General features: G+C 52.2%; 9 protein-coding genes across 9 annotated transcripts; 5 read left to right on the top strand and 4 right to left on the bottom strand.

Annotated features, from left to right (window-relative positions):
- Nucleotides 1-443: 443 nt before the first annotated feature.
- Nucleotides 444-2,093, top strand: N7539_001013 (Arabinose 5-phosphate isomerase KdsD; the record flags this gene model as incomplete). The annotated part of the gene is made up of 2 exons (XM_056930617.1): nt 444-752; nt 1,086-2,093. The coding sequence occupies 2 exons, from the start codon at nt 444-446 to the stop codon at nt 2,091-2,093; spliced, it is 1,317 nt and encodes a 438-aa protein (XP_056794910.1).
- Nucleotides 2,094-2,985: 892 nt separating this feature from the next.
- Nucleotides 2,986-4,074, bottom strand: N7539_001012 (class I SAM-dependent methyltransferase; the record flags this gene model as incomplete). The annotated part of the gene is made up of 2 exons (XM_056930616.1): nt 2,986-3,746; nt 3,891-4,074. The coding sequence occupies 2 exons, from the start codon at nt 4,072-4,074 to the stop codon at nt 2,986-2,988; spliced, it is 945 nt and encodes a 314-aa protein (XP_056794909.1).
- An 885-nt stretch (nt 4,075-4,959) lies between these two features.
- N7539_001011 (uncharacterized protein) lies at nt 4,960-5,368 on the bottom strand (the record flags this gene model as incomplete). The annotated part of the gene is made up of 2 exons (XM_056930615.1): nt 4,960-5,204; nt 5,329-5,368. The coding sequence occupies 2 exons, from the start codon at nt 5,366-5,368 to the stop codon at nt 4,960-4,962; spliced, it is 285 nt and encodes a 94-aa protein (XP_056794908.1).
- Nucleotides 5,369-6,203: 835 nt separating this feature from the next.
- N7539_001010 (putative C6 transcription factor) lies at nt 6,204-8,648 on the bottom strand (the record flags this gene model as incomplete). Its single annotated transcript, XM_056930614.1, has 6 exons — nt 6,204-6,609; nt 6,673-6,764; nt 6,815-7,426; nt 7,483-7,900; nt 7,972-8,410; nt 8,606-8,648. 6 exons carry the CDS (start codon nt 8,646-8,648, stop codon nt 6,204-6,206), a joined length of 2,010 nt encoding a protein of 669 aa, XP_056794907.1.
- An 891-nt stretch (nt 8,649-9,539) lies between these two features.
- N7539_001009 (putative MFS sugar transporter) lies at nt 9,540-11,614 on the bottom strand (the record flags this gene model as incomplete). Its single annotated transcript, XM_056930613.1, has 7 exons — nt 9,540-9,724; nt 9,794-10,050; nt 10,119-10,213; nt 10,270-10,461; nt 10,532-10,932; nt 10,997-11,086; nt 11,218-11,614. The coding sequence occupies 7 exons, from the start codon at nt 11,612-11,614 to the stop codon at nt 9,540-9,542; spliced, it is 1,617 nt and encodes a 538-aa protein (XP_056794906.1).
- A 730-nt stretch (nt 11,615-12,344) lies between these two features.
- On the top strand, nt 12,345-12,804 carry N7539_001008 (uncharacterized protein; the record flags this gene model as incomplete). The annotated part of the gene is made up of 4 exons (XM_056930612.1): nt 12,345-12,431; nt 12,506-12,580; nt 12,654-12,749; nt 12,781-12,804. 4 exons carry the CDS (start codon nt 12,345-12,347, stop codon nt 12,802-12,804), a joined length of 282 nt encoding a protein of 93 aa, XP_056794905.1.
- Nucleotides 12,805-12,825: 21 nt separating this feature from the next.
- N7539_001007 (uncharacterized protein) lies at nt 12,826-13,758 on the top strand (the record flags this gene model as incomplete). Its single annotated transcript, XM_056930611.1, has 1 exon — nt 12,826-13,758. The coding sequence occupies one exon, from the start codon at nt 12,826-12,828 to the stop codon at nt 13,756-13,758; it is 933 nt and encodes a 310-aa protein (XP_056794904.1).
- Nucleotides 13,759-14,484: 726 nt separating this feature from the next.
- Nucleotides 14,485-16,097, top strand: N7539_001006 (tyrosine-protein phosphatase; the record flags this gene model as incomplete). Its single annotated transcript, XM_056930610.1, has 3 exons — nt 14,485-14,521; nt 15,073-15,621; nt 15,685-16,097. The coding sequence occupies 3 exons, from the start codon at nt 14,485-14,487 to the stop codon at nt 16,095-16,097; spliced, it is 999 nt and encodes a 332-aa protein (XP_056794903.1).
- A 1,165-nt stretch (nt 16,098-17,262) lies between these two features.
- N7539_001005 (uncharacterized protein) lies at nt 17,263-20,402 on the top strand (the record flags this gene model as incomplete). The annotated part of the gene is made up of 6 exons (XM_056930609.1): nt 17,263-17,446; nt 17,511-17,517; nt 17,585-17,665; nt 17,719-17,945; nt 18,019-18,751; nt 18,839-20,402. The coding sequence occupies 6 exons, from the start codon at nt 17,263-17,265 to the stop codon at nt 20,400-20,402; spliced, it is 2,796 nt and encodes a 931-aa protein (XP_056794902.1).
- Nucleotides 20,403-20,594: the final 192 nt, after the last annotated feature.

Genomic DNA, 20,594 nt, shown 5'->3' with positions numbered 1-20,594 from the left:
GTCTTTCCCCCTTCCCTTCCATCGCCCTCTGTCTCTGTCCGATCACAGGCAACGAGGCGAGTTCATCTAGTCCTCCCGAGTCTGACACACCCTCTCCCTCAGATAAGGACCATACCGGATAGTTGACATTTCACATTCTATTCGGACTGAAGAACAAAGCACAACTGCGACACCCTCGACTGGACCTCCCCCCTCCCAAACAAGGACAATTAATTCTGAGCCTGTCGGGACTCCCTATTCACCTGTGACATGACGATGGACCCGATAGTGATCCCCCCGCCATGTCCACCTCCCACACGACGCAGCGCCCACTTACTCCGCCGGACTCGGATTCTCACCCTCTGAATTCTGCGTCTTCTTCCTCTTCCTCCTCCCCTTCCTCCTCCTCTTCCTCTTCGTCTTTTTCATCCTCGTCGCCGCTCTTTTCTACTCCCTCGCCCTCCATGGCGCTCAAGGCCGAGGCCACCTCCTCCATCGGCACGGCCCTCCATGTCATGGCGACGGAGCGTGCCGCGCTGCAGCACCTGGAGACCCTCTATCAAACCGATGCGCGCGCCCAGCAGGATCTGGCGCGCGCCGTGGATCTGATTGCGCAAACGATACGCCATGGTGGGAAGCTCGTGGTCTGCGGTGTGGGCAAGAGTGGCAAGATTGCGCGCAAGATCGAGGCCACGATGAATAGCTTGGGCATTTACTGCACCTATTTACATCCCACGGAGGCATTGCATGGAGATTTGGGCATGATTCGACCGGTAAGTGTTGGAGTCTGTGGCTTTGATGCGATTCACAGTGTTCCTTGATTTCCCTACACCCTACTTTGTGTTTCTCATCCTCGTACCACACACATTTTCTCCCCCCCCCCCCCCCCCCCCCCCCGTCCCTCTCCATTTCTCTCTCGGTCTCTTTCCGAAAGCTCTTTGATTCGGGCGGGGACCGCTGGCGGGCGTGTGGCATGGTTGCGGGCCGAGCATGTAGGACCCCGAGAACGAGACCGAGGGTGCAGGTGAAAGTGAAGACGCAAATGCAAATACATTGACGTAAAAGATACAAAATCGGCTAATCACTCTCCTGGTGACGCTCCACAGAATGACACTATGCTCCTCATCTCCTTCTCCGGACGCTCTCCGGAACTTCTCTGTCTTTTACCATATATCCCCACCACAGTCCCCATCATCGCACTCTCCTCGCACACAAATCCCGATGCTTGTCCATTGCTTTCCCTGCATGGACCGCTCGGCACGGGCATCTTGCTCTCCGCGCCGATTCACGAACGAGAGGAGGTGTCCCTGGGTCTGAGCGCGCCCACATCTTCGACGACCGTCGCTCTCTGTCTCGGAGACGCCTTGGCTATTGCCATTGGACGGAAATTACACACCCAACCGGGACGTGGCCCGGCCGAAGTCTTCCGCGGTTATCATCCCGGCGGTGCCATCGGCGCCGCTGCAGGCATCACCGTCGGCACCGGCAGCGCGGCCACCACACCCGCCACACCCTCGACGGCTCCCTCGACCTCCAGCGGGGTGTCGAGCAGCTCTGCTTGTGACTCTCCTTCTTCTTCCATCTCGATGCCTTGGGAGGAGCTCTCCAACGGATCGCCCATTCCACCTCTCACATTGCAATCGCCTCCCGAGCGGACGCTACTCGCCCAGGAATCCTACGTGCCGATCGACCTGATTCCCACCGCATTGCCCCCATACACCCAGTTGCACCCATCGAAGAAACTTCGAATCCTAGACCTCCTCCTCACAGCCATCCAACATCCAACGGCCAAATCATGGGTCTTTCTCTCCAAGGACGAATTAATCCCCCCCCGACGGATCCGTGCGCTACTGTCCAAAACCCCCAATGTCGATCAGCATGTCTCGGATGTGGTGGTCACTGCAGACTCCAGTCCTCAAGGACAGCCCTTGGCGGTGCCGCGCGCGAATTGGTTTGTGGTGGCCGAATCCACCCCGCTGACTGAACTGCAACGTCTCGTCTCCACATCCCGAAATGGACCCGACCCCATTGCGGTCATCGCAGTGGTGAAAGATCTCGCATCTCCTACGAGCTACCTTGGTGTAATGGAGGCTGAAGATCTGTGGACTGGCTGAAACCAAAAGGTGTTTACAATTCACGCACACGCCATCTTTAATTACAACCGAGGAGGAAGAAATAAAGCAGGAGGGAAGGGCTTATGTCGACTGGTAATATGTGGACCATATTCTTTCGACTGTTTCTCTTCCTCTCTCTCTCTCTCTCTCTCTGTCTGTCTGTCTGTATGTGTATGTTCTACAACGTACTTATTGACTAACAAATTCCCCGCTCCTGTACATACCCCCATCTCTCATGCATTGAAATCTGCACAAGAGATTGACGAACTTATGTTGGTTATTTTTGGTTTCTCCTATATGTGTATGTAGCTATATTTACATCTGGGTGGACAGATTGAGCTACATCGCCCACTTTCTGTCCCGAGATTCGTCCGGGCTCTGCATACATACTATTCCCTCGACCTCTTGGAAAATATCAACAATCCTCGATTTCCTCGACAATTTCATCGATCTCTACATCCAAGACAATCTGGACGTCAAGTTAGATCACCTCGTCACCTGCATAGACGCGTGAATTGTGACCATTCGTATGCGCTCGAAAGCACCTGGATGAAATGAAAATACGTCCATACGTCCCTTCCGATACTGGGCGGGCGGATGAATTAAGAGTATAACCCGCAATTGGAAGGCAGATTGAGCGGTTTTCCTCCAGGCTCAAATCAACCTAGTCTATTGTACATTGGATGGTCCCATCATGTCTCGCCATGTAATGGAAACAGAACATTCTTTCCAGAGGGGATTCGGACCTCGCGTCTTTCCACACATCAAGACAGGTCTACTATCCCAAAGCGTCGGGTCCACGGTGTGCATTCGCTCACGGATCGATGGGATGAACGTCACAATTCCAACCCAGCAAAAGCCTTCACGGGGAGGAAAACAAAACCCCCGGGTTTCAAACCCGAGAAATCGGCTTAATACCCTTGTGAATCGCCGCAATACCACCCGTCAAGTTCTCATACCCCTTCCCGGGAATCTCGAATCCAGCCTTCTGAATCATCCCACGGAACTCCTCCTGACTCGGGAACCGCTCAATGCTTTCCACCAAGTACTGGTAACTATCCCGGTCTCCGGCAACAATCTGGCCGATCAAGGGGATCGCGCCGAAATTCCACCTCTTGTACACGGCATCAAAGACCGGATTCTCCACCTTGCTAAACTCCATGCAAGCAAACACGCCGCCGGGCTTGAGCACACGGAAGGCCTCGTTTAGCGCAGCCTGCTTGTCGGTGAAGTTGCGGATACCAAACACCACCGTGTACAGATCGACTGAGTCGGAGGGGATATGCGGCATGTCCTGGGCATTGGCCTGGACAAAGGACAGGCGCGAGGTGTTGTAGTATGGGGTGGCGGTGGAGCGCTTGCGGCCTTCGGCCAGCATTTCGGCGTTGATGTCGCTGATGGTGACGCGGGTCTGCATGTCGTGGTTGATGTTGGTGGCGTGGTCGAGCATGCGGAAGGCGATGTCGCCGGTCCCGCCGGCGATGTCGAGGATGTTCCAGCCTTGGTCTTTGGCGTCGGCCGGTCGATTGGCGACGGGCGTGCCTGGGTTGAGCGAGCGGACGAAGTGGTCTTTCCAGAGACGGTGGATACCCAGAGACATGAGGTCGTTCATGTTATCGTAGGATGAGGCGACGGAACTGAAGACGGCGCCGACTGGATCAGAGGAAAAAGAACAGTAGGAAATCGAGTTAGTCTTCTTCTTCTTCTTCTTCTTCTTCTTCTTCTTCTTCTTCTCCCCAAAGGCTTCGATGGCAGTGGGTGGAACTCTCGATATCCCAAGAGTCTACAGAGACATACCGCGCGATTCCTTCTCTGATTCAGGTACATTGGTAAAGCCAAAGTGTGTCATGCGCTGCTGGTCCGGTTTGGCCTGATCAAAGGCCTGACGAGTGCACGAAAAGCATCGGTAGGGAGAGGTCGGTTGCACCACGCGACGCTTGGCGCTGTAGTGCAGAGCGCGCCAGGCTGACCGGGCGGACATGATGAGATGTGTGTGAGTAAGAGAGAAAGAGAGAGAGAGAGAGAGAGAGTGTGTGTGTGTGTCTAGAAAAGGAAATTTGTCTGGACGGGGAAAACAGTCGTGGCGGAGACAGACGGATTGAGAGGAAAGAGTCCAAAGTTCGGCCGCTCTGGAATTCCTCGGAGTGGAAACTTGGGAGGTCCTCGGCGTGTCGAACCAACTTTCGGGCGGAACCTGCAGCCGATTTTCTGCGGCGCGACTGGGACTCGTTTCTCTTCCACGACCCACTCTGGATCTTTCTGCCAGTCCAGACTGACTTCTGTAAGGGTAAGGGTAAGGTCCAGCTGGGTTCACGGAGTGGACAAAGACTGCCGCAACAACATGGAGATGCGGACTTTGACACATGTACCATGTTGTGACAGGCGACACGTGATTGTTCATTGAATGCATTCCAGTGCCGGAGAGCTGTTGGAATCGTCCATCCGGATTCACAAGGCACACCTGGGATCGAATGGACCAAGTACAACCGGGCTGGATCACGTCGCCCAGAACGACTGGTCCTCCAGCAGTCCAGGAACTTGGAGGATTTCAAATCGGGCAAAGTCGAGTCCGAGTTGAACTTGGTCACTTGCACGCTGATGGCTCAACTTCAAAAGCCGGGCTCTTCTTCCAGTCCTTCGGGTGCGCGGGACCTGATGGTGATGGGCTTGTTGTGGATGAGGAGGGGAGTTTGTTCCATTGTGATCCCAGTCTGGGTTCCGTCTTTGTGGTCGATTCCGAGGGGGTGCCCAAGGCTCGAATTGTTACTGCGTCGGAGGGAGGGAAGAATTGGACAAGTTGTACGTATGGAGGTGAAGATGGAAACAAAAACAACAGACAAACATGAGTGGTGATGATAGTCCAGGGCTAATTCTTCATGCTCATCAGGTAATTCAGGTAATCATACAGGTAGTTCACAGCCGCCATCGCGCTCGCCTCTTGCGCCCGCGTCGTAGCCGCTCCAATATGTGGTGTGCTGACAACATTCAGATTCTCCCACAGGGCACTATACTGCTCAAAGGTGGGAGGCTCTTGCTCATGACAGTCCAGGCCCGCACCCCAGAGATGACCTTCGGCCAGTGCCTTGGTGAGATCAGCCTCGTTCACGATTCCTCATTTCTTGCGTCCAGAGCTATGTTGATCGCGTGGTATCGGCGTGGAAAAACACATTGCTCAGTTTGCGCGGAGACCTGACACACCACACATTTGACATCCCTTGGCTCTTGTGGAAGTTACCCACAAGAATCCACTTATGTGCAGCATATTCGTAGTGCATGAGCGCCAAGTCTATCGAATTGTCTTGAAACGAAGCTTCATTGACATGGCCGAAGTGAAAGGCAAAATTGACACCGTCGCGTGGCTAGGAAGTGATAAAGAATCAAGCCTCCGCCTCGGACAATTGATGGTCTGGTTGAAACCCATCCGTCGTCAATCTTCTCAAAGCTACGACTCATTAGTCATCAGACTGCCACACTGTCTTGACGATGCGTGCACACAGGCCTCACTGGTCTCCGACCTGGACCAGGCGTTCTTCAGCAACAATACTCTCGAGCAATCGATCGACATCTCTCCCCTCGTCGGCTTTCAGAGAGATTCTCGCCTTGAAGCATTGAATTGCTGGTGCCAACACCTCAAGGGAAGCACTTCCAACCCAATTATGACCAGATTGTGGGTCAAATTGATGTCGTCTTTGGCGACTTGAGCAGCGTACAAATGCTTGATTATCCGGGAATCGGGTCCATGGATGTTGTTTGTGTGTTGTGCGTGCATCTACAGTACCGATGCGGATCAAGGTGGACGTGTCATGGACGATCCTCAATCTTCCAAAAAGGGTTCAAGATCAGCAGCTTGCAGGATATCTCTCCATGAAAACGAGCTCTTCTTTCATTGATTCCTAGATTTTGTGAAATTTCCAAAAGCTTCTTCAACATCGCGTAAATTAAGTATCTCTATCAAGTGTCAATAATATAAGTTCGCAGTCCGTGGGAGGCGCAAGAAGCACAAGGAAGAGGCAACCGAAACGCCGACGCTAAAGTCCTATCAATAAATGGATGATGAGTAATGTATATGCTTCATGCAGTCAGAACAATAGCAATAGAATGTGCAGTCAATCACGCCAGAAAGTAAATGGCAGCCTTACCGTTTGCCTTCTCAAATGCCAAGGGTAAGAAAGGTTCGGAATGTGAATTGTCCAACGGCCATGGCCAGTCAGTCAATAACTCCGGCGGCAACCGAAACTGCATCATCGAGTGGCTCACACTCGTACTGGCAGGCATCGAGGGGTACACAGTGCGAGTATACATGTCTGGTGATACCATTGATTCTGCTTTGACACTTCTCTGTGGGTTATTGACGGCATCGTTGGAAGCAGGAGGCGGTGCCGCTGAAGGATTTACGAGACGAGAAGTACGCATGTAGCCGTCAATGCGATCAACCTGCGCGCGAAGTCGTTGACTTGTACCAGCTGAGCTGTGCAAGTTGCTGTCAAGGCGATGAAGCAGATCTGCCATCTCGAGCCTGCCCGCAGGGAAAGTTAAATATTTGAAATTTGAAAGCTCAAGGGCAATATTACCAACTCACAAGAGCGTTCGCACCCGGCAATATGACTCGTCGGATAAGCTTCCTTCCATGACCGAACCTAGAATGTAGCCAATGCCGCCCAGGTGGTGGAGCTAAAACTGTCAGTGCGATTGCCAGCCGGACCGAATGAGGATGAACTTACGAGGGGCGAACTGATCGCTTTCAAGTACTCCACGGGGACTTTGGAAAACACACTCAGCAACTCGCCAGCAACATCGCACTTTCGATCGACCCCAATTTCCTCTGCGGATAAAAGGACCAGTCGCAGTAGCTGAAAAGTCGCTTGAATGTTGGCAGACTGAAAGCCAAATAGATCCTGGTTGATGTCGCCTGTTGTTGGTCTCGTCTCCCGAAACTGCGGCGGTAGGGCAGCATACATTGAGAGAACACGTTCCATCACAATTGGTTCTGACATGGATGCAGGACTGAACATGGACCACACTTCGACAGTCCCATTAGCAGTGGAGAATCGCCGCCGAGTACCATCTGCAACGTGCTCGAGGATACGATAAAGATCGGTAGTAAAGTTCCAACCATGAATCCAAGAAACCGGTAGACCATTGGCGGCTTGAGCGTCTCGTGGGCCGCTTTGCTGTGGCGTTGGAGAGACTTGAGGCAAGTCGTAGCCCTGATCTGAGATGTACTCGTCATCAAGCTCGCTAGGGTAGCGAACAAGGGAGTGCGCTTCACGGTATCTGATTATTCCTCCCCAAACAATACTGGCGTAGATGTCCAGGGTATAGATTGACCAAAACTGGTGTCCCATCGTCAGCAGAATGCCAAGTATGTCGAAACTTCAAGAATAATTACCAATCTGCGTCGCTCCTCGGTTTCAATGATTCCGATATCCTTGGGCCACAATTTTTCATCATGCAGACCCTCCATTGTCGTCAAAGTGTGATACATGCCAGAGTATTTCTGCAGATTCTTTATCTGCCCGTTTTGGATGCTCGCAATGGCAAGTATTGCACATGCGCGCATGTAATTGAAGCCTCTGGCAAGTGCAAGGTCCCGAGGGAACGTGTCCTTGGCTGCAGCGTAGAAAGCCTCCGATGGCGGCTCAATCAGCTCTTCTCGGCGCCAACGAGAGGAATACAATGCGCCGTCGCGAGCCTTCCCCGATGCCAATGCACACACCGCCATAGTGGAAGCAAATAGCCCCTGATCTCGGAGATGTTCTTGATCGTTGATTCGTTCAATGAAGGATTGTTTGTGAAAAAGTGGAAATCTGTGTTTGCATTACCGTCGGGTCAGCCGAAAAGTGCAACAATAGCATTGAGAGATGACGAGGAAGCGCACATAGGGTAAACAATTTCAAAGTAGACCTGCACTAGATTTTTGATCTGCTGGTCACTGGAAATTGCAAATGCTTTCCACGAATTTCGTAAAGTGCCATCATCGTCGTAACCCTCACTCGTTGACCATCCCGTATTGAACGATGTCCAGGGGTCCCCTGTCCCCGAGGGGCGGAAAGATGTCTCTTGTTGGATTGAGCTTCTTGATCCAAACGATCCAGACGTGCTTCCTGATGCCGCCATTCGGCTATTGGGAGTCAAGTCCACCGAGCCTCTTGAGTAAGGTGTGTCTTGATCGTGGCTTTTTGACCCCGCCTTAATGCCGCGTCGCTTCGTGGGTCGGTCGTACGTGCAGGGCACATCGAAATCGGCGCAATTCTGACACCGGCCTAAGGGATCTTCGCTCTTTCCGCATCTTGTGCTACGTCTGTTGCAGAAGTCACCTAGCGCACCATGTCAGTTTCCCTAGCGTTCTGAGGGCCGTCGTCCGACTTCGACTGCTTCTGGGTCGGCCAAAGTGCTGACACAGAGGGATTCTGAATTCTGGTAACGGAAACGCAGACGAGGGGAGAGGAAAGGCTGCCAGGTTGATAGATACTGGATCTCAAGCCATTAATCATTCGGAATCAGTGACATACAGGCCTTGGAGACTCGCTGGAGCTTTCGCGGTTTCTCAGACATCCACTCGACGGCTCATGCCACTTCAAAATTATCCATTAATTCAGGCTGAACATCTTGTGCCAATCGAGCAAGTCTGCTTCCAAAGAGGTAACTTACGTTCTCAAGCTTGGTGTAGTAGTGTCGCTTCAACCTCATATAAATAGATGCTAGGGAGCACTCCGCGAGTTGATGTAGGAAGATCGGAGCGAAATGCCCAATTGAAGGCTGGGGAAAAGCTGAAAGGGCAGCAAACCTGACTTCGTGCACCAGAACAACCTCAGCAATTGACCATATGCTAATCAGTTCCGAATCACTTAAATGGGCCGTCTGTCGAACATTTGCCCGAATGATGCACACCTCTGACGCGAACCCTGGAAACATCATCAGAGGTTCGAGGCTCTCTGTGGGCTTAGAGCGATGAGTGGAGTGGCTGCAGTGGAGTGGCTGCGCCTGCAGACGGGACTGCCCGTGTGGAGACGGCCGCCTGCGGGCAAGTGTATGCTGACTCAGCACGATGTCATCGACTCCAACCACCTACGTGACTGCTCCTGAGGTCGCACAATTAGTACCTGCTGATAGTTAAACATGAGCTATCCTAGTCGGCTATGACGGCGAGGCTTCAGCATTCTATAATGTGAATATCGATGGCTAACAAAGCCCTCCCCCCCGCCCCCCCCTTCCGCCCGCATACCGGATAAAGTTCAATTCTCATGAACCATAGGAAAGCAAACACTCCATGGTTCTCTGAATCCGACGATCTCGCATTGCCAACTTGGTCCCGTATCAAGCTAATTGCGCGATCTGCTCAAGTTGACCAAGCTCACGGAGCGGCAGAATTGATATCCGTGTATACGGTCTCAGTATCATGATGCTCCTAAATGGTTGATCGAGAAATCAAAGGCGCCGGGAGATCTATTCGTCAATGCGGTCGAATTCTGGCTTTGCAGGAAGTGTACTGGGAGTTTCCACAATTTTACGCTCGGCAAGAACATCTCCGTGGAGTCTGTAAGCCTGCTCCATGTCCCAATTGAACGGACTGGAACCGGAGAACAACGCATCAATTGATTCTAGCGAGCGGTTGCGGGTCTCTGGATAGACTGAAGCTGTCGATTTAGTACATGCTCCACTGCCATGGGGACTAGCAGGAACAGCTTACTGAGGAAAACCAGAGGAACCCAGAGCAAGTTGAGACCGGCAAAAAGGAAGTAAGTACGGCGCCACGTTTGGTGTCAGTATCTGCTGATACGAAGAATGGAAAGCGATCACCTTCAAGCTGGCGAACATGATCGGGTTGACCAGGGTTGTCATTCCAACACCGAGTGCCCAACCAGTAATTCCAAACCCATTTCCTTGTGCTCTTAGATCACTGGGAAATATTTCCGTGGGTATCAGAAAGGCGACCGTTCCCCAGGTGGCCGCATATCTGTCATATAATCATCAGTTATGGATGTGTCCACCTACGAGCAATGCAGCCGATGAAGCTGTACTTACCCTAGGTTGAAGAGGAAAAGCATAGTAACCGCCCCGGGGGCATACTGAGCAGCTCTTTCAGGACTATGGAGTGATTCCTCGTAGACTGATCCCGCCTATGACAGCGTGAGTAAAATACCTGTGTGGATCAGGCAAGATATCAGGGACGTACGATGAGATTGACTGCGAAGAGGAAGCCAGCGCCCCCTATGAGGCAGGCACGACAGCCAAGGCGGTCCACGATCTGAGCGCTGACGATGGTCCCGATAATACCAATCGTGTTAATTCCCCCAGCGAGCCCATTCTGTTTAATGCTGCTGTATCCAGCCTGCTTCAATAGAACAGGCGAGTACGCCGTGACTGCCTGTACACGTGCTTAACGCCAGTAAACTGGGAATCCCAATGCGAATGAAATGACTTTTTTAGTCACTTACAGTAATACCGGTCCAGGACGCCATGATCTGAAGCCATACGCAAAGCCATACACGGCGGGCGAGGTGAGTCCCAGGGCGCCCGCCGTAGCCCAAGAGAATTTGGGCGAATTGCACCGGGGAGCTTGGCTGGCTTTCTTGGGCGAGAGTGACTATCTCGAGATATTCCCGCCCAACATCCTCTTGGGACCCGCGAAGACGAACCAACAGGCGTCGCGCCTCATCATTCCTTCCTACAGAGGCGAGATAGCGAGGGCTGTCCGGAAGCATTCTGATAAACAGGGCTAGAAAGAGTGCCGGGATACACTGAAAAGCAAGGAGAAATCGCCATCGAATCACCGAGTATCCGTTGCCAACGAAAGCAAGTCCAAAAGAAAGCCAATAGGCTACTGAAATTCCTAGGTCTACCACTCCATTTAGCAAAGCACTGCAGCGCTTAGAAAGGGGACAATTGACTGATACACTCACAATTAGCAATGAAGACATAGCTCGAGGATCCACCTCGGTGCTGCGCAGAGCTTGTCTCAGAAACAAGCACGGGCGTTATTCCAGTCAATGCTATGAGACATGTCAAATTTGGTCAAGCAATCAGTCTCTTGGTCGGAGGAAGCTTGGAACAGTCCCGAACGAGTCATGGCAGGTTGCCATCGTGACTTTCGAACAGGAGAACGCGCTATAGATGGACTCACCTCCAGTGCCAATGCCCGTGAAGACTCTGGCACAGATAAAGAAATTGGAGTTTTGCGCGGCAGCTTGAAATGCACCTCCACCCATGGCAAACAAAAACCCTATCAACAAGCCGTTGATGCGGCCGATGTGATCGGCAAGCCAGCCGCCGGCGAAGCAACCGAAGATGGCGCCCAGGTAATATACGCTAACGATGCCGCCTTGATGAATGGTGCTGGTGACGGTCCCATCTGAACGACCGATGCCGACTTGAGTAACATAGTCTGGGGCAGCGTTGACACCACCCATGACCCCTTGGTCATAGCCCTCGAAGAAAATTGAAACCAGCGAGAATGCCTGAATGGCGACGTTCAACTGTCGCGAGGACAGTCGTGACCATAACGTTGTGTATCCAACCATTGTTCCACTCGGCCGCTAATGGGCCGCAGCTGCGGGACTCCACAGGGATGCAGCAGCGCTTCGACGATATCAAACGATCGAGAATGAACGAGGGACTGTGACGGGCCAAGTTCCAGAGTCCGACGCAACCGATGACTGCAGAGTATCTCGAGATCTATAAAAGACCCTTTGGCAGGCTGTCCCAAAAGTGACTAAGGTTTACACAGTCAAGGTTCAGGATCAGTGACGGGATGGAGATACTTTTCCTCGTCACCACCTGACTACCTGGAGCTGCTAAACGGTGAAATGCAAAGAGCCATCTTGCCGAACGCAACCCAAAAGATCCGGGAAGTTTAGTTCATCCATGTCAATCGACGAACTGGTTATTCCAATCCATTGCGAGAAAGAGGTAAGCTTGGCCCTGGGGTACGACTCGTTGAATGGGTCAATACTATCGGACCCGGCAACTACAAGTCCCCTGGCCAGGGTTAACTTCTTCTTCAGACCCTGTCGAATCTCGATCCTGCAGTCCGTACCATCATGTCCTACGTGATTAAGCGCGGAGTTACATCTCCGGCAGTGAGCAGAGGGAGGAAGAACGAACATGTGGTTGGTCTGGTCTGGTGCAATTGCTCTCGGATACCCTGCGACGTGCATTCCTTATTCCAGTCTCCTGGCTGCTTGAACTCTGCAAGATCACAGTTCTGTCACTATAGGTTGTTCAAACACCCATCCGAGCTTATCATCGTCCATGTATTCAACAACTTCTAATGGTCTTGCTCAGCAACAGCAACCGCTGGACTTGACGGTGCTTGGATTAAACAGTGGAACCTCTATGGTGTGTGAGACCCGGAGCCGCCCTATTCACCTGCACAGAGTACAGTTACACTGACCATCTCAACAAAATATCAGGACGGCATCGATTGTGCACTGTGCCGATTTCGTCAAGAAACCCCAGAGTCTGCGATGCATTTTGAATTGCTCAAGGTATGCTGGGTCTGTCCGGTCTCGCACAATTTCCCGCGCCCATGAACCCAAAACTGAACAACGCAAAATGTAGTACGGCGAGATTCCCCTTGAGCCAGCTATCAAGAAGCGAGCCATGAGCATGATTCTACACAACAAGACATCTCCATCAGAATTGTCCGAGGTCAACGTACTTTTGGGTGAAACCTTTGCTTCTGCAGTCCATCAGTTCTGCAGAGACTTGAGAGTTGACCTCGATACTATCGATGTCATTGGGTCGCACGGCCAAACGATCTGGCTACTGTCCATGCCAGGGCCAGGCGAGACTCAGCGCCTTGACTATGGCTGAAGGCTGTTTTCTTGCGGCACGAACAGGCATCACTTCGGTGACCGATTTTCGTGTCAGCGACCAAGCCGCTGGACGACAGGGGGCGCCTCTCATTGCATTTTTCGATGGGCTCTTGCTGCACAATCCCACCAAATTGCGAGCGTGTCAAAACATCGGAGGCATTGCCAATGTCTGCTTCATTCCACCAGATACCCATGGCGGCGCCCGTGAATGCTACGACTTTGACACGGGTCCTGGCAATGTGTTTATTGACGCGGTGGTCCGGCACTACACGGATGGAGCTCAGGAATATGACCAAGACGGTGTGATGGGTGCTCGCGGCACAGTCGATCAAGACCTGGTCGATGACTTTCTACGTCACCCTTACTTCGCACTGGAGCCACCCAAGACCACTGGCCGCGAGGTGTTCCGAGATACTCTTGCCCATGAACTTATTCAAAAGGCTGAAGCCAAAGGACGGACCCCGGACGACGTCGTGGCTACGGTGACGCGGATCACCGCTCAAGCGATCGTAGATCATTATCGACGCTATGCCCCGAAGGACGTCCCTCTCGATGAGATCTTCATGTGCGGAGGGGCACACAACCCCAATATTTCATCTTATATCCAGCAACACTTCCCCCATACACAAATCTTCATGCTTGATTCTGCTGGAGTTCCCGAGGATGCAAAGGAGGCTATCACCTTTGCCTGGCAGGGCATGGAAGCCATCGTGGGCCGATCGATCCTGGTGCGGTGGAAACTCGTCAGGAGTACATCCTGGGGAAAGTGGCACCGGGGCAGAATCATCGAAAGGTTCAACGCATGGGCGTGCTATTTGAGGCTGGTCGAGACCGATTGCCGCCCGTGAGGGAGATGGTGAACTATGTCAATGGGGAGGTCTTCGACAATAAATGGTAAGCAGTAAGCAGTAAGCCCTGGGGGCAAAAAAAGCTGAATACGGTCGGGTCATTGGGGTCGTCCCTAGAATCATCTCCATGTCGCCACCAACAATATACAGCGTCGGTACTCTTCTTCTTTCCCCCTTGCCTGATACAGATGCTCTTATCCTCTCCGCGCAAGGTATCAAATTCGCGACTGAAGCCCACTACTTTACTTGCCAACGAAGAGCGGCAACTGGGCTACCTTGACTTGCATCGAGATATGCACCTGTTTCTTTTCGCCAAGATGTTCACTCATTGCTGGAGGGCCGGTGAGGGAAACTCGGTGACCTCACTAAGAAAGACATTGTTCTGGAACCGAGAATAGGTAGTTAGCAGGTTTATCTGGATTCTGGACGCAGCCATGGGGTCGAACTGCGGAGAAGTATCCTTTTCCCCATCGCACCCAGACACAATTAATAGCATGGCCGGGTGGTATCATCCAGCGATTCTCGCACGTCAAGGTTGAAGATCAATCATCAAACAGTAGTCCATCACCTCTGCGACGGTTCTCTTCCCGTCCACTCGTGCGGTCGGCCTCGACCGTTCACCTCACGAGTGCTGTGTGAGTGCTTGAGAAGGCAGGCTAGAGGCCCAAGACCCACTTTGGCCGAGGCTTGATGCCATTCTCGTTCTACACAACACACGGCCAGACGATGACATCGCTCGCTGACGTGCCTGGCTCGACGGCCCGTGGGTCTCATCGTTCCATGACGGGGGCCACACGTGGATCTCTTCTTCCTCTGCGACACTTTTTCCACTGTTCTTCCTGCTTTCTGTCTCGGCTCTCCCACTCAGTCATCCATCCACCTCTTACACCGCTCCACTTCGTTCACTGACCCACGTCTCAACGGTCAGAGGGCTGGCTGACTGGCTCGTCCTCGACCGAATCCACCTCTTGGTGCGCATGGCCTACCACACCATCACACCCGGATGGATACGATGACATAGAGCAATGCCAAGACGTCCGACTCGGACGAACGCGCGACCCCGCGAGAGAGAGAGAGAGAGAGAGAGAGAGAGAGAGAGACAGAGAGACAGAGAGAGGGAGAGAGAAAAGATGGCCGGGAGATCGCCGTCTCGCTCTTTTCTAGACTGCGGGAATGAACTCACAGCACAAGCTGGACTCATAAGCACTCCATCGCCCTCAAGAAGGCAATTTTGCCAAGTTTACTGTAATTGATCTCATTTGGTTTCCCTTCTACTTTCAACCCTTCTATCACTGGACAACGCTTGCCGTGCAGACAAGATCTTTCTCCACTCTCGTCGTCCGTCTCTCTTTTCATCACGCGGCCATGATAGACTCCGAAACCCTTCACGATGCGTTGAACAAGGATCTCACCCAACCCATCCCCGAGTCGACAGTCTCGAAGATCATCTCCCTCCCCCTTTCATCCCTCTCGGCGGCGTCTCGAATTTCCGAGATCTGAGCTACGAGAACAACCTCCGCCCCGGCTACGTCTATCGGTCTGCCAATCTTTCCGATATCACCGACGATGGCAAACGCATGCTCGCGGACGAGTTGGGCGTGACGACCATCTTTGATCTGCGCAATGAGAGTGAGCGAGTCAAGGCCCCGGCTCCTCGAATCGATGAGATCGAGACCGTCTGGGAGCCATATGGTGGCAAACCGGCGTCGTTGAGCCTACGTGATTTCGCTGGAAATGATCATGGTGTGCGCGGGTTCGTCCAAATGTACTCGGGCATTCTAGAAGCCTCGGCTCCAGCGTTCGGACATGTCTTTCTGCATATCAGAGATCAGCCGCATGATCCATTTGTCTTCCACTGTTCCGGTACGTTCCTCTTAACGCCCTTGTTTGGCCTCGTGACGAATTTTTGCGTGGGCTAGTTTACAGCCCCCTCTGGGCCGGTCGGTTCTGCGTTTGATCAGCGCAGTGAGACTTTCCTTACTGACTGTGTTTCTTTCACAGCCGGCAAAGATCGGACGGGTGTGCTGGCAGCACTCATCCTCTCCTTGATGGGCCGGCCCCATCAGGAGATCATCGAGGACTATATTCTGACTCGGGCGGGACTGGAATGTGTGCGTGAAAATCTGGCCCAGGCGCTGGATCTGGACGAGGGCACCGATCATCTTAGTCCCGAGGCGATCGGCATGTTGGAGCTGAGCGGTGTGCGGGCACCCGCCATGGCCGCCTTCTTGAAGCACTTGGAGTCCACCTACGGCAGTGGCGCCGAGGGATATCTCACCAAAAAGCTTGGCTTTACTTCAATTGACATTCAGAAGATGGTGAAGAACTTGAGTGCATGAGAGACCAAGGGAACGGTCGAGACGAGACGAAGATCATCCGACCGAACGACGAAGGGGAATATCGTCTCATCGTGGAAGTGGATGGATGATGCCCGCATTAGATTAGAACTACTAGACCGCGGCCGCATGCATTGTCTCTCTACCCATTGAGCGGTGGGTTCAGTTAGTCCGGAGGATTCTAGCTCAACCTTCTTAGCTATTACTACTGAGATGGTTCGCTTTGTACCTTTATGATCCGGTTTCCCACGTACTACTTAGCGAGCACCGTACGGCAGTCTTACCTGGACTTTGATGGACTTCAGACTTCATAGATCAGTAGCTGCTTTCACCTCTCAAATCCAGTTCGCAAATGTCTCTATGTACCACTGCTATCTCACCTGCCATGCGTCAGGAGGTCATAAATATCAAGTATAAATATCAGGTATTAGGTAACAGTCCCGTGAGTATCAGATGGCCCTCGCCAAATTGACCCCCCTCGCCGCCTTGGCAAGTCCCACAAAGTGTTGTTTATGATCAACTTCCGAGTGTCAGAAGCCTTCCCGTCGCAATTGGGCATATCTTCCAGGTTCTCCACTCCAAAGAATGCAAATCGCTGCTCCTGTGCAACCCTCCCCGCAATTTATGCCTTACTGGAATCATCATTCAATCGATGCACGCACGAATGAGACTTGCTGCCGTACGGATCTGCACGACTCAATCCTCGACGTTGTATGCCGCGATGGCACTCCTCCCAGTATCCAGGCATCAAGTGCGATTGCATCACAACAATACGACTGTACCTTTCTTCCCCGCACAAGCTGCCTTCTCCACCATTGCCTCAGAGGTGCAATTCCCCGAAGAAGAAATCTTCTGAGCGGACTTCCGAGTATGTGTTAGTCAAGGATGGAAGAGGAGATGTCCCTTGATCATAAATGAAGCAAGTCATCAATGACAGCTACGAATCCGTTTCTGGAAGTCCAAGCACGGTATGCCCGTCTCCCTTCAGGAAGGCGACGATCATCTCTTCATCTGCTGAATGTGTGCTGACGTCGATCGAACCTCAGTCCGTTGCTCTCCACCGAAAATTCAGACTTAAGACATCGTTCAAAGCTCCCCGGGTTGTCTGGATGAGTGCTGAAGACTCCCACGCTCATCTGATTCTTGAATCGCTGCAGACCTGCCAAAAATGCATTGGGGCTCGAATTTCTGGCGGGCGTTATTGCCGGCGACAATCGGACTAGGTCGAGCGCAACACGTTGTTGATCTGGCCGGCGATGGTTGGACCGTCAGCAGTGAGGCCCTCAATATCTCGGTACCAGGAAAGCTGCCGTCACACGTCCATCTGGACTTATTGGCGGCCAAAGTCATCGGTGAGTCACTTTATTTTCTCTTTTCGTGATGGAGATCCAAGATAGTCGTGCTGACCAAGAGCAGGGGACCCGTAGGTGACTTCTCACTGTGGTAGCATTGTTCGAGAATTGTCACTCATACCAGGTGCGATCCATTAGATATTATGGGCTAAACGACTTCAACCAACGCTGGGTGTGCAACAACAACTGGACATACACCAGTCACCCTTTACAGAACTTGTAAGCCGTTGATGACGGAACCCTAATTCACATGGACTCATCGCATTCTCCAGACTCAAAAATGCCACCTCTTCATGGCTTGTATTCAACGGTCTAGACACATTTACTACGATTGAGGTGTGTGGCCAGGTCGTGGGCACCACGGACAACCAATTCCGCCAGTACACATTCAACGTCAGCCAGGCTCTCCGAGATTGTAAAGATCTCGCAACGCTCGCATTGAACTTTGGCAGTGCCCCCAAAATTGCCGATGCAATTGCTAATAATCCGGAGTCAGAAGGTGAGTAGACGGAGCTGAATATGAAGACTCATGGTAATTTCGCTAATGTGTCTCCTGGTTTCCTCGTTTGCAGTGTGGCCAAATGGCCCACAGTTGGTCTATGAGTTTCCTAACCGGTGGTTCATCCGCAAGGAGCAGTCTGACTTTGGATGGGACTGGGGCCCCGCCTTTGCTCCTGCTGGTCCTTGGAAAGATGCTTCTATGGTTCAATTCGCTCGAAATGATGGCATTTTTGTTCTGAACACAAACCTCGACATATATCGCCAAGGACAGATCAACTACCTGCCTCCGGATCAGAGCCAACCGTGGGTGGTAAATGCCAGCATCGACTTCATTGGAGACCTGCCCAAAGATGCTTCAATGCACATCGAACTGATAGAGTCACATACTGGCAAAGTCATGCATTCGGCTCCTCTAAATAATATTTCCATATCGGGTCGAACAATCACAGGAAGTTGCACAGTCAACCCCGATGCGCCAAAATTATGGTGGCCCCTAGGCCTTGGCCAGCAAGACCTATACAATGCTACGATCACTGTGCAAGCAAAGGACCAACGTGCTTTGGCTCAAGTTGAAAAACGAACGGGTTTTAGAACCATATTCCTAAATCAGCTCAACATTACCGACGAACAGCTTGCACAAGGTATTGCTCCAGGTGCAAATTGGCACTTTGAAGTCAATGGCAGAGAGTTCTACGCCAAGGGCTCCAACTTTATTCCTCCAGATGCGTTCTGGCCTCGGGTGACCGAGGAACGAATGCAGCAACTTTTCAATGCGGTGGTCGCCGGGAATCAAAACATGTTGCGGTGAGTCAAGATCTAATTGCTTCTGCCGAACGGGGGCCTCAGCCCGCAGTCCCTGAGATTCGCATAGCTGACAGATTTGTCTTCAAGCGTATGGGCCTCCGGTGCGTACTTGCCCGACTTCATCTACGACATTGCCGACCAAGCGGGTGTGCTTCTGTGGAGCGAGTTCGAGTTCGGGGATGCTTTGTATCCTACGGACAAGGCATTTCTCGAGAATGTCGCCGCTGAAGTCAAATACAATGTGAGACGAATGAACCATCACCCTTCACTGGCTCTGTGGGCTGGGGGCAACGAGTTGGAAAGCCTTGAGTTGCCGCTTGTGAAAGCAGCATCGCCACAGAACTACTCCTACTATGTCGGCCAGTATGAGAAATTGTTCATCAGCACGATTCTGCCACTGGTCTACGAAAACTCGCGGTCAATCTCCTATATGCCCAGCAGCACGGGCAATGGCTATCTTTACGTGAATTTGTCGGCCCCGGTCCCGATGGCCGAGCGCTACGACAACGTGACGAGTGGTCACTATTATTCCGACACAGACCACTACAACTACGACAGCAGTGTTGCCTTCGACTTCGGCAGCTATCCCGTGGGTAGATTTGCCAACGAATTTGGATACCATAGTATGCCGAGCTTGCAGACCTGGCAACAAGCCGTGAGTCCCGAAGATCTCCATTTCAACAGCAGCACCATCGTTCTCCGAAATCATCATTATCCTCCCGGAGGTCCCCAGACAGATAACTTCACGAACCCACTGAAAGGCATGGGCGAAATGACCATTGCTGTCGAGCGATACTATCCCGTCCCTCACAAGAATGATTCGCTCAAACAGTTCAGCGCCTGGTGTCACGCTACGCAACTCTTCCAGGCAGACATGTACAAGTCAGAGATCATCTTTTACCGTCGTGGAAGCGGTCTTCCCGAGCGTCAACTCGGATCCTTGTATTGGCAGCTCGAGGATATCTGGCAAGCTCCCACTTGGGCAGGAATCGAATACGACGGCCGCTGGAAAGTCCTTCATTATGTTACTCGCGATGTGTACCAGCCGATTATTGTCTCGCCTTTCTGGAACTACACCACGAGAGAACTTTCTGTCTGGGTGACCTCTGATCTGTGGGGGGAGGCAAAAGGAACAGTGAATCTCACCTGGGTCGACATGACTGGAAATCCCATTGCGGAGAATGCGGGCACGCCCCAAATCCAACCATTTTCCGTCGGTGGTCTCAACACAACAAAAATCTATGAAACCAATACATCAAAGCTCTCAATTCCCGATAACCGGAATGCAGTACTCATCCTCTCCATGACCGCAGATGGATACATGCCCAACTCCCAGAACAAAACCACATTCACTCATCGTGAGAAAGCGACCGTCGTCTGGCCAAACGAGATTAGCCTCGTGGATCCAAAGATTGAACTCGCCCGCGGATCGGACGATTTAACCTTCACTCTCGAAGCGAAAGGTGGCGTTGCGCTCTACACATGGCTTGACTATCCCGCTGGCGTGGTTGGGTATTTTGATGACAATGTGTTCACGCTCATTCCTGGAGAGAAAAAGACAGTCCAGTTTACTGTACAGAAGGATGACACGAACGGGAAATGGGCAGATGGTGTAACAGTGCGCAGTCTTTGGGATCAAACAACCAACTAATTGGACCGGGAAGGGGGGTGGGCTACCTGATTCATGCTTTAATGAATGCTTTGCGCTACTTGTTACCTCATTCGAGTCGACCATCTATTTTTACGCGATCAGTGGCCCATGCAGGGCTGATGACGCCAGCGACTTCCGACAGATTGAGTTCCAAGGCGCAGTGAGTTTTAAATCTGCAGCTCTATCATCTTA

The sequence above is a fragment of the Penicillium diatomitis genome, assembly GCF_028827545.1.
Source record: "Penicillium diatomitis strain IBT 30728 chromosome Unknown utg000001l_segment0_segment0, whole genome shotgun sequence".
Lineage (NCBI taxonomy): Eukaryota > Fungi > Ascomycota > Eurotiomycetes > Eurotiales > Aspergillaceae > Penicillium > Penicillium diatomitis.
The sequence above is the reverse complement of the archived record's forward strand: the minus strand, read 5'-3'. Positions and strand labels throughout refer to the sequence as shown.